Source organism: Trichoplax adhaerens, genomic scaffold (genome assembly GCF_000150275.1).
Source record: "Trichoplax adhaerens TRIADscaffold_10 genomic scaffold, whole genome shotgun sequence".
Lineage (NCBI taxonomy): Eukaryota > Metazoa > Placozoa > Uniplacotomia > Trichoplacea > Trichoplacidae > Trichoplax > Trichoplax adhaerens.
In genome coordinates this window covers 1,093,285-1,105,094 of record NW_002060952.1, presented here as the reverse complement: position 1 = coordinate 1,105,094, position 11,810 = coordinate 1,093,285, and the positions used below count along the sequence as shown (strand labels likewise).

General features: G+C 35.9%; 2 protein-coding genes across 2 annotated transcripts; one reads left to right on the top strand and one right to left on the bottom strand.

Moving 5' to 3' along the window:
* Positions 1 to 2,138: 2,138 nt before the first annotated feature.
* TRIADDRAFT_59290 (uncharacterized protein) lies at positions 2,139 to 3,768 on the top strand (the record flags this gene model as incomplete). The annotated part of the gene is made up of 5 exons (XM_002115364.1): positions 2,139 to 2,198; positions 2,241 to 2,457; positions 2,858 to 2,951; positions 3,100 to 3,233; positions 3,515 to 3,768. The coding sequence occupies 5 exons, from the start codon at positions 2,139 to 2,141 to the stop codon at positions 3,766 to 3,768; spliced, it is 759 nt and encodes a 252-aa protein (XP_002115400.1).
* A 1,988-nt stretch (positions 3,769 to 5,756) lies between these two features.
* On the bottom strand, positions 5,757 to 11,132 carry TRIADDRAFT_64181 (expressed hypothetical protein; the record flags this gene model as incomplete). Its single annotated transcript, XM_002115237.1, has 10 exons — positions 5,757 to 5,859; positions 6,147 to 6,280; positions 6,394 to 6,576; positions 6,707 to 6,790; positions 6,878 to 7,018; positions 7,143 to 7,286; positions 7,434 to 7,546; positions 7,679 to 7,801; positions 10,192 to 10,269; positions 11,060 to 11,132. 10 exons carry the CDS (start codon positions 11,130 to 11,132, stop codon positions 5,757 to 5,759), a joined length of 1,176 nt encoding a protein of 391 aa, XP_002115273.1.
* Between the last annotated feature and the right edge of the window lie 678 nt (positions 11,133 to 11,810).

The following is an 11,810-nucleotide window of genomic DNA, read 5'->3' as shown; positions in this document are numbered from 1 at the left end:
TCTGCCAGCTCTGCATCATTCTTTCTAGCAATCTAGTACTTTATTGCCTTCGTTGCTTCCATTACTTGTGATTGATTCATTGCAATCGATTAGTCATTGGTAGTGAGTTAATGCAGTCCATTTGTTAGTGTAAAGGACTCTTGACGTGTGTTTCTATGTTGAAAGTGCAACCTCCATTATTCCCCTGTGTACTGCATACCAGTGTGGAGTAGACACCCAGTATAGTAGAGTTGACACGCTTGACACTTTGGCGTCGCCAACTTCAACGACGCTTTCCAACATCATTTTGCACTGAGCGGACTAACACCAACATCTCAATCATTATCCGTAAAAGAACTTTTTTCATTGCAATTAAAAGCCAATAATGTCGTTTTTATTGTAAGTAAAAGACGGTAATTTATAATCATACTTAACATAGTGCATGCGTTGAACTTGGATTTTGTTATGGGCTCAATATCATTCAACTCTAGCTAATGTTCACAGACGTAAACTTAATTAAACAACCATGTACCGGTTACAACTCCTGCTGTTGAAACAATTTGGATAAACTTGCATCAATTTTTTTCAATTTTCAATATCTTTGATAGATTACCATACACTTACAATGACATAGTTAGAAACGGTATCGCACTTGTGATGTTTTCATCTCTACATAGATGCCTTTCGTTGCAAGAAAGCATGAAAGCATCAAAACATTGGTCTAGCGACTAACGCTTGATTGTTCAGTCTTAACATTAAAAGTTGTTTTCGTCTTGGTTGATGGCATTCATCTATAGAAAGATACTACAATCTATCTTTAGCCTTGTTATGGTACAGTACTGTATGTGGATATAGAAATAACATTTACACCTGTCCTTGTCAATAACTTGCTTCAAAATTATCTAGTACTAGTAGCCAGAGCCAAATCGGACAAAATTGCAACAGGGAAGAAAATAATGTACCTTAACTGGACTTTTACTACATTGTGTAACAATTGTACAATGTATAGCTTTATTGAATTGAACTTTATTTTGACTACCCGTCCCCTCCTACAGTAGCGATCCCTGCAGTATGCCAAATGGCGAACCTCGGTCTTGCTCTGTACCACTGCATATACTGTACTGTATAGTAGATCATTCAATCAAAAATGAATTACAAAGTAGCAATTCGAGAAGGTCCCAAATTGATGATCAGTCTACTCAGCAATGAATAATTTATTAACCAATCAAAAAAACATGTACTGTAGTATAGTGCTGATAGCTACAAATCCACTTTATTTGCATTCAAATTACAAATGTTTGACTGTATTTTCATCACTCTGCCGCGAACGTAATCATACAGTACAGCAGGGATAGCGATTACCGTAACATACCAGACTAATCATCGGTTATAAAAGGGCATGGGATAAAAATCATCCATTGCCATGGGTATAGTTGTACTGTACTGCAAAGACGTCATTAACTGAATTATTCCCTATTAATTTCTTAGTCTTCGATCATTCTGACTATAGTTGTTGATGTGCACGCATTTCTGAAAAATGCATGAGCTGTAAATGTTACTCTGTCCTCAGTACTCTGATGCCATTTTTTCTAAAAGTCTATATATATATATATATTCTATTATCAAAGCCCGTCTTGACAGTAAAAGCAGGAAGATTATGCAGTGGTACTGTATTGAGTAAAACGAAACAACGAATGACTTTGAGAGATGGCACTTGATACTCATACTTGGTCTTATTATTATTTCAGTTTACAGTTAAAATGAGATCATTATTTTACAACTCGTACACGGCTTTACACCCCAGCCAGTTTTAGCAATTTACCGATATCATTCCGCTGTACCACGGACGACTAAAAGAAGAAGTAGTCTATGGCTGTAGCTGTGCTGAGTACAGTATACGCGTATCTTACCTGATAACTAGATGGAATGTACGACTAGATTCCAACACCAAAACCTTTGACTAATTCTAATTACTGTATAAACTGTGGTTGGCTCGGTTCTACATAAAGCACGAGTTGATATACCGAGGAACACTCGCTAATTGGTCATCGAAGCTATGTTTAAATCACCATAAGATGAACAGACGTAGACTTTACTCCTTGCACTATATTTCAATGTTATTATGCACCTGACTGCGCCACCAGCTTAAACATAAAAACATGACACTTGCATACTTTCAATGTCTTAGTTTAATTGATGTGGATTTACTGATCAGACTAGTACAGTATACGTGAATAAATCACATTACACATGTATTTTAGGTCAATCCTTGTAAATCATCATATAACAAGTACTTCGATTTCTTCAATAGCAATAGCAGAGCCACCAAGACATTCAAACCCAAGAAAAATATTCCAGAAGGAACTCATCAGCATGACCTAATGAAGCATGCTGCTGCTACCCTTGGCAGTGGAAATCTTCGATTGGCCGTGGTTTTACCGGAAGGTGAAGATTTGAACGAGTGGGTAGCTGTAAATAGTGAGTATTTTAAATTAAATACCTGACCATTAACTATTTGCAGAATCTTTCTATCTAGCCTTTGTAATCAAATCGAATTTTTGCCGCAATTTTACTGCTTTCCATGATGACGTTCTTACTAGATATCAATAATTGACATTTAATGCCGTATCTAAGTATTTATTGTCATTCGGTAATTTTACGAAGCATGTTGAAACATATATCGCCACTAGCTATGGACGCACTAATCGCTTATACTGTAGTACCATTTCAAAGAATATACGACGTATTTGTAATGATTTAAAATAATTCCCTTATACGATGTGTTATAGCATTAGTGAATACGTGTAGTACTGCATAGTAGCCTTCGCTTACGCTAAGAAGGTTCCTCATCCCCTTCTCATTCTTCTTCATATTGCAGCTGTTGACTTTTTTAATCAAATCAACATGCTTTACGGAACAATTACCGAATTCTGCACCGAAATTACCTGTCCAGTAATGTCAGCTGGGCCAAAGTGAGTATTCAGCAGCAAGCGTTAAGTGAAGCTTACAGTTTGAAGAGCCACTTTATGATCAATTTTACTGAAACTAAGACTAATCGAATTGGAGACACTAGAAACTAGCTAGCTGTTCAATGAAATACCAACTTTACAATTTGAATAGATATGAATATCACTGGGCAGACGGACAACAGATAAAAAAACCAATCAAATGTTCAGCTCCTCGTTACATTGACTACCTTATGTCCTGGGTACAAGAGCAAATGGATGATGAAGTTATATTTCCTTCCAAAATTGGTTAGTGTTATATGAATAAGGATTCCGTAATTGCGATTTAGTATTTTGCGTTTTAATTACCAATCAAGTCCCTTCCTTTACATCAATTGAAATAGTATCAACCGAATCATTTTGAACCCAAAAACCCAAAAGTAGCATTAATAGCAATTGATATACTGAAAATGTTACAGATTAACTTTAACATGAACTTATGAAATCATAATGGCGCATAAAGTAAATCATCAATATTGTACTGTATAATTTAACTTATCTAATTAGCGATGACATCATTTATTTTGTAGGAGTTCCTTTTCCTAAGAATTTCATCATGGTTGCCAAAACTATTTTAAAGCGATTATTCCGAGTGTATGCTCATATATATTACAATCATTTTAATCAAATCATGGGTCTTGGCGAAGAAGCACATTTAAATACTTCATTCAAGCATTTTGTCTATTTCGTACAAGAATTCAGTTTGGTTGATCGTCGAGAATTAGCGCCGCTGCAAGATTTGATTGATAAGCTAATTACAAGAGACGCAGCAAAGGGAAATTAATTCAAGTTTGTAATGAAGTAAATTTTAAACTCTTTGAACATCTTGGCTAAAGATGGAGTAGTATTAACAGTTAGCATTCTGTATTATAATTTTCGTACTATCAAATCAGCATTATAAAGACTAGTAGTACATATTTTCAAAAATCTACGATAAAGTAAACTAAAATTTGCACAACTCGGTTTGGAGGACGTATCTGGCATCAAGGATAATTTACGCTATAGATTACTCTGTATTCCTTGTGCACGTATTTCGCGACAGTGAATTGATCACAAAACGAATTACTGTTTTACGCCTATTCTGATTAAGACACTCACATAATTTATTAACTTTGATATATCAATGAATCCATTTTGTGCTGTGCAATTGTTCCAAAAATATATAAAAAGTTTTGATTTCATCTCAGAATGCAGAAATAGCTCATTGATATGTTAGCTACTTGAGTAGTTGTATCAAATTTCGCTTTTTGCTTTGAGCCACATTGATCACTGTAGATTTATGTATGTTAGAACCTTTGGGTTTTCTGCCTCTGTATTCTAATCGTTATCCTTACAGTACTTTGTCTTCAATTCATAATCAACTTTGCATAGAATTGATATGATTTTTATTATGTAAGATATGATCCTAACATCTTTGAAGACGATTTAAAAATTAAATTGATAATCTAACGGTAATAGTACGTCATCCGTACTTGTGCTTGCAAAGCACTTTTTTAGTAACCTATCGATCGCGTTATCTTGGATACAAAAATTCTGCTATGACGTATTCATTGTAATAATTATTCAACCCATTATAGCCCCGCAACTTCGCTATTAGCAGTGTCTTTACACTAAGCTAACACTATTACTTGGTATTGGTCTTGTAACATCGAAAGCGTGATTACCTGAGTGTAAAAATTTATGCCACTATACTATTAATAATCTTGTTATGAAATAGCTTTGCAACAAGATAACGTAATGTACTATCAATAAGTCGATTCCCTAAACCACGTATCAAGGAGCAATATCTACTTTATTAGGAACACTTTTTCTATACTAGTAGACTACACAAAGACTTAGACGCATCGTATTTTACGTTAAACACTAACCTTAAGAACGAACTTTATTATACGATATGCCGCATATACATACTCTTTTACAATAGTTTAGAGATCCTGGTTAGTAATAACGTTGAAACCTTCTAATGCATCAGAAGCTAATTTTACCTACTGCTACCTAATGAAGACGCTGTATTTACGAACATAGACATCTAATGACTAATACAACACAGTCAAATTACAATATGTTCTATCACGGAATATTTCCACGATAATCTACGATAAGTAAGTTACAATCACAGGGGTTTAAATTGTAAGAAGATTATTCTCGATTCCCTAATTTAACTACTAATTTCAGTATGCTGCATGTATGCATATCACTGCCATGAAAGCTAAGGCTATATTAAAACACCACATATCTAAACTAGAAACTCACTAAGTAAGGGTAAACCAATAGAATTATCCTAACATAGACATTTCTACTCTAATCTCAATATTACAGTGTCATACACTGTAACAAATCTGTACTTTGAAAGTTATCGATAACGAAAGACGTTACCGATCCGGAAGGCATTCTGAGCCATCCTGTAGCGCATAGGATCATGGGGCTCAGAAGTAAGATTTCGAATGTAGTACTGTTCATTAAAACTTTTTAAGCCAGCAGAAATTTCATTTAATAGTAAATAAGTCGTGTAGTATATTTTATTCTTTCAAAGACAAACTGCCAGCTGACAGGCTCATCTTATCTACAAAAAACGTCTCAGCAAAAGAGGAATATATTATAAAAATTACCAATGCGTAACTAACTTCACATTGCTCTTAATTGCTATCTAGTGATTATTTAATGTGCAATACGAAAGCTCGAGATGAGTAAAAACATGGGCCACACAAAGCACCAAGTACTAGCTAGGGCTTGTTTATCGATACTTGGATGCTTGCACGTTTGAAAGAAACTTTAAAGATTTAGTTGTTTTGGCTTCTCCCATGGAAATTTATTCCTGCCGAAATGACCATAGCTGGCGGTCTCTTGGAATATTGGATTCTTCAATCCGAGGTCACTGTGATAATATTAAATCACAAGCGAATAATAAAATTAGTTATCGTCAAAGTACCCTATTAATACGAGTATTGTACATAGCGCACCTCCTCAATGCCTATACAACATCTCAGTAAATAGAAATTTATTAATTAATTAAAATAGGCATTCCGATATAGTGCATTAATTAACTAAATACAAAAATTATAACAGTTCCATTTTCGATTAAAAATGAAGTAATATACCAAAGAGCCTCCTTAGAATTTATAATATACGTACATGTACAAATAAAAAAAAATTGGCACATACCGTACGATGCAGCCTGGCCGCAAATCGAAATTCTTGTGAATAATTTCTAACAACTCTGCAGTAGTCTTCTTGCTTGTACCATAGTGCCAAACTGCAACAGATAGTGGTTCGGCAACGCCAATAGCATATGATATCTAGAAAAATTGCATTAACAGTTATACATGAATATTATTAGTGCTAATCGCTATCGTAAAATTTTGAACTGTACACAAAATTTATAGCATCAAATCAGTCACAAATCACTAACCTGAATGAGTGCTCTCTTGCATAGTTTGGCATGAACTAAAGATTTAGCTATCCAACGCGCAGCATAAGCAGCCGATCTATCAACCTTTGAAGAATCTTTGCCAGAAAAAGCTCCTCCACCGTGGGCTCCCCAACCGCCGTAGGTGTCAACAATAATTTTACGTCCTGTTAAACCGGCATCTCCCTAAAATTCATGATAAAAATTCATAAAATATTATGTCTCTTGAAGAATGAGGTATTGTCTAGTTTTTAAAAATCGATATTCAATTTTATTGCTTGTAACTGAAGAATTAGTTTGAGGATAAACGATTTACCTGAGGGCCACCAATCACAAACTGGCCAGAAGGCATGATATGATAGATGGTCTCATCCGTTATATATTTTGCAGGTATTACTGCCTAAGAGTATCGTGATAATGTGGAATATTAAGGCGTTATTCTATTATAATACTTAATCAATAGTTATTATTTTATGTATATACTTACTTTGATAACTTTTTCCATAATCAATTTCTTCAGATCGTCCATTCTTTCAGACATCGATTCGGAATGTTGTACGGAAACGACAACAGTATGAACGCGTAATGGAATGCAAGCCCCATTCTCATCCCGATATTCAATAGTAACCTAAGTCAGATGTAAATTAGACAGACATCCATTCTTGAAAAAAAGGTTGACTATTTGCTAATATTACAATTAGTATAAAACATCAACATAGCAAAATATCTACTTTTACTGCGATCAGTATTACCTGGGTTTTAGAATCAGGACGTAGCCAAGAAGCGACTCCATTACGTCTCAACTCTGCCATCTTTTGATTCAACTGGTGAGCTAAAACACAAGTCAAAGGCATGCATTCTTCTGCCTCATCGGTAGCATAGCCGAACATCATTCCCTTTTAAAGATATAAAAGCATATGAGACACAAATCTTCTTGCAAGTTGCTTGCTGCACTTTTAAAAGAAAGGTAATAAACCTTCAAAGACTTTATCCAAAAGTGAAATTATAACAATTGTGATGATGGGTTCTATACAGTGCGGTACCTGATCACCGGCACCAATTTCTTCTGGACTTTTATTCAAATGCACAGACTTGGCAATCTCTGGGCTCTGCTCTTCTAGAGCCACCAAAACGTTACAGGTTTTGTGATCGAAGCCTAAAAATACAATTGATTACTTGAATAAATTTGCAATCCTAATAAACTTGTAAAAAGGTATTGATCCTATCATCTAATAATCATTTCTTCAACAAGCAGTATTAGTAGTTTGATACTGTACTACGTACGAACCTTTTGCAGAATCGTCATATCCAATTTTCTCAATTGTACTCCGGATGACTCTCTGGTAATCTACTACAGCTTTAGAAGTAATCTCACCACAGACCATTACCAAGCCAGTTTTAGTAACGGTTTCTGCATATATTCATAACATACAATAGTATTAACATTACGGTATTGTTACGATTTTAGTTACTGTAAAATATTTGGCCATACAATCTTAATTAAGCTATCAACGCCATTATTGCACATGTGTTCTTACTATCATGTTGACACAGGTTAACATGTAATCTGACGTACAACAGCACTACGTTCCTGATCATGATTATCAAGTCATCCCTTATACTGGGCACAGTAGATCGCTGTGTTCATTGCTCATGCTATCGCATATTTACTTGCATTAATGAATTTAAATTAAAACACTCGTCTCGAAGTAGTCAGTAGTCATGAGCTACCAGAATATGACGCAATAAAGCATACTTGCATGTACCACTTCTATGCTATGCCTGGAGGCAATGAAGGGTCAGTACTGTGGGGAAGAAGTGATCGCTTCTTCATTTACCTTAACTTAATAGAGTCAGCCTTTATTCTTACTTTGAATAAGTACAGTAATTACAGACGCTGACATTGTTGGTCCAAAAAGCCAGTCTACTAATGCAACATCCCTGTTTTTACACCATAGACATGATTGGTGAGATCACCAACATTATTATATACAAAATGGCAAGTTGTTGTCGCGAGAATTTTGACTGCAGAACGGTACTGTGCTAAGCGTACTGTAGTAGTGTCCAGTATGCCACGATGAGAATGGTAGTGACAGTACCAACACAGTACTGTACAGTGTACAGTACAATAGAAACGACTGGTTGTACGTTCTATACACTGTAGGGTGCAGTACAGTACTACGCATGCACAACTAGAAGTGCTACAGTACTGTACTGGATAGTAGAAACTACTGGTTGTACGTATTTTACTGTACAATATAGTAGAAATTGACCACAGTACAGTACTGTACATTACAGTAATCTTCTAGTAGTCCGTGGTGTACTGTATGACACGATGTAAAGTACTGTAGTACGTATGCTATATTGTACTGTACAGGTAAAGAGTTCTTTCTTTCATCTCCCCTATGATTGCGTAATGCGTACTCGTCGATCACGTGTTTGTTGAGAACAAGAAAAAGTCCCTTCAATAGGAGAAAAGTTGTTAAGACAACGGTAACGTACTGTGATAGTGTATACACACTACATTGGATACTGTTGCATGAGATGCTTGTGTGACCGTGTGTCAATACCGTACTCGGACCTAGCACGCTATTGCAATATTTGATTAGTGTATTAATTAGAACTATTATAAAACGTAAGCCAGTCCTCTTTGATTAATTCTAAGCTGATGTAGAGAATAACATTTTGCAATAGTGTCTTTACTAGCTCAGTTGACTACTGCAGTACGTCATTTTTGAAATAGTAATAAAATTACCAATTCTCTATCATGGACAAGTTTACATCTACATGATATTAGTACAGTTGCACCATCGTAGCTCGAACTATTTTTTTACTAGTGAGCACTGACTGTAGTGCACACTGCACAGTTTACTGTTCCGTGCTTACCGTATGCTCATTACAAATGCAGTACAGTAATAAACAGCATCGTACAATAATAAAAGGAAGTTCAAATTACTGTTTACACTGAGCTCACAGACTGCAGAACCGGTTATACATTTGTCAACCCTTTAAGGTCATCCGGTAATTAATGAACTGGGAACTGGAATAACAGTGTCAATAAATCATTACAAAGAGCTGCTCCACCACATTACTGTATACAGGACTGCAATGCACTATACGAATATAATAATATATTATAAACAATGCATTAAAGAGGCGATACCTCAACAAAGACTTGCCCAGCATTAGATTAAATAAGCCTTTCAATATGGCCTCCTTGGCCTTAGGCTTATTCAATCAAACGCTATACTCTTACAAGAGTATCCTGTGATTTTAATATGAACGTATCCAAATCAAGACGAAAAAGCTACGGTTCCCAAGCAATGGACACTAATCCATCCATTGCATCAAATAATTACAACATCATGCGTTTACAGTATACTGTACTTCTGTAATTGAACTGCATATCTGTTACCTAGATTTAGCACAAAAGCTACAACTGCCTTCTCCTAACGAACTATAAACGACAATATCTTCTATTGTACAGTACTGTCAATAATAATAAACGTACTGTGTAAGCTGAAGTTTCTATACTACTGCATATACACATCTTTTACACTCTATCAGTCTACAACATATGATTGCCATATCATAAATACAGGACTACAGTATGCATATTACTACCGAGTCAAAAATTTGTTGATATCATCCGATAACTCATTAAGTACTGGTTTGGGAAACACGCCCTACTATTGAACACTAATTGCAAAGAAGTTAATGCATTGTACAGTATATTGCACTACTCGGATAGAAGCATGTGGAACTATCAATTACTGTTTCGGTAATAATAACCGAACTAACCGCAGGCTACTTTAGCATCTGGATCCTGCGCAAGATGGGCGTCCAAAACAGCATCTGATATTTGATCGCAGATTTTATCTATGCGCAGAGAAGAAAACTTAAAAATTAGTCAAACAGAAGCATTACCGTAAACAGGGTGTAACTACACCATATAAATATAAGCTGTACTTCAAATTACCGTACAACACAGAAACTGTACCTTACGGTGGCCTGACTAGGCCTAACATGATGCAGCAGTCAAGTGTAGTCTAAATTTTTTTAAACTCACAGTTTGTCTTCTCTGACGGCAAATGCCGATAGAGATTCTCTGCTCAATATTACATTTCGATAATGTATCCATAGTTGTAATCATTGTAAAGAGTGCATTCTAATATTGCACGCGGAAGTACAGCCTAGTTTTTTTATCCATGCTTAATGTGTAAATACTATTAATATTTTATTGCTATTTTCAGATAAAGTATCATTTCCAACATACTGTACAGTACAGTACAGTAAAAATTGTGATGGTTAACTTGACGCTGAAATGAATTTTGCTGCCACGTCTAGCCACGTCACGCCAAAAAAAAATAATTCATATGTTTATATATAACTTAATTATGCAAAAGGCCAAATGCCATCGTCATCGATGACATGTACAGTATAGTAGAGCGATGAATTTACTTGAAAAAAAGGCAAGGAGTTAACGTAAACTATAAACTAACTAATGAGCGAAGTGTAGCCACTACAGGTAGGTGGATACGTGGATACAGCCGCATGGCAGACGCTACTCCATTGACTACAACAAAAACATATCCTTTCTAATGAGTGAGAGTGCTGGCATGGAATATTGGCAGCGTTGTGAGAGATAAATTCATTTTTGTCAGGATACCTGGATGGCCTTCTCCAACTGATTCCGAAGTGAAAAGGAAAGTCCCAAGGTCACTATTACGAGATGTGTTCATTTCGATGGAAATTTCTTACGTATAGCAGTACAACCGAGCAAGTTGGAGTATAGACGCTTCCGAAGGCGTTGCAAATTCGAGAAATAGACACGCACCCACCCCAAGCGATCTTTATATATCACTCATTACAATACTTTACGGTACAGTACAATGCACTTACAGTACAGTACTGTACATACTGCACTGTACGGTGTACAGTGTAAACAGTAAAATTACTGTACTGTATTGTACTGTACTGTACTGTACAGTGTACACTGCCCTCATTTTTGTGTTTACGATACAGTACATACTGTACACTGTACTGTACAGTAGACTAATTTTACCATTTAAATACAGTACAGACTGTACAGTACAGTAGCGTGTACGGTCTAGTTTGTACAGGATGGTGATACAGTGTACAGTACAGTTCCGCATACTGCTTTAGTATGAGCCTTTACGACCGTACGGTACAAGGTAGCTTAGAAAACCCCCAAAACAAATAAATAAATAAATAAAACATAGGTTACGGAACGAAATTATACAGTACTGTACAGTACAGTACAGTACTGTAGTGTGCAGTACACTGTACTGTAGGTCTCCAGAGACCCTCCGTATCCTCTAGGGAGTTTAGCTCACGTGCGTCAACGGGACTTCAGGCATGATTAAGGTCAACCTGTGGAGTACCGGTGTAATACTACT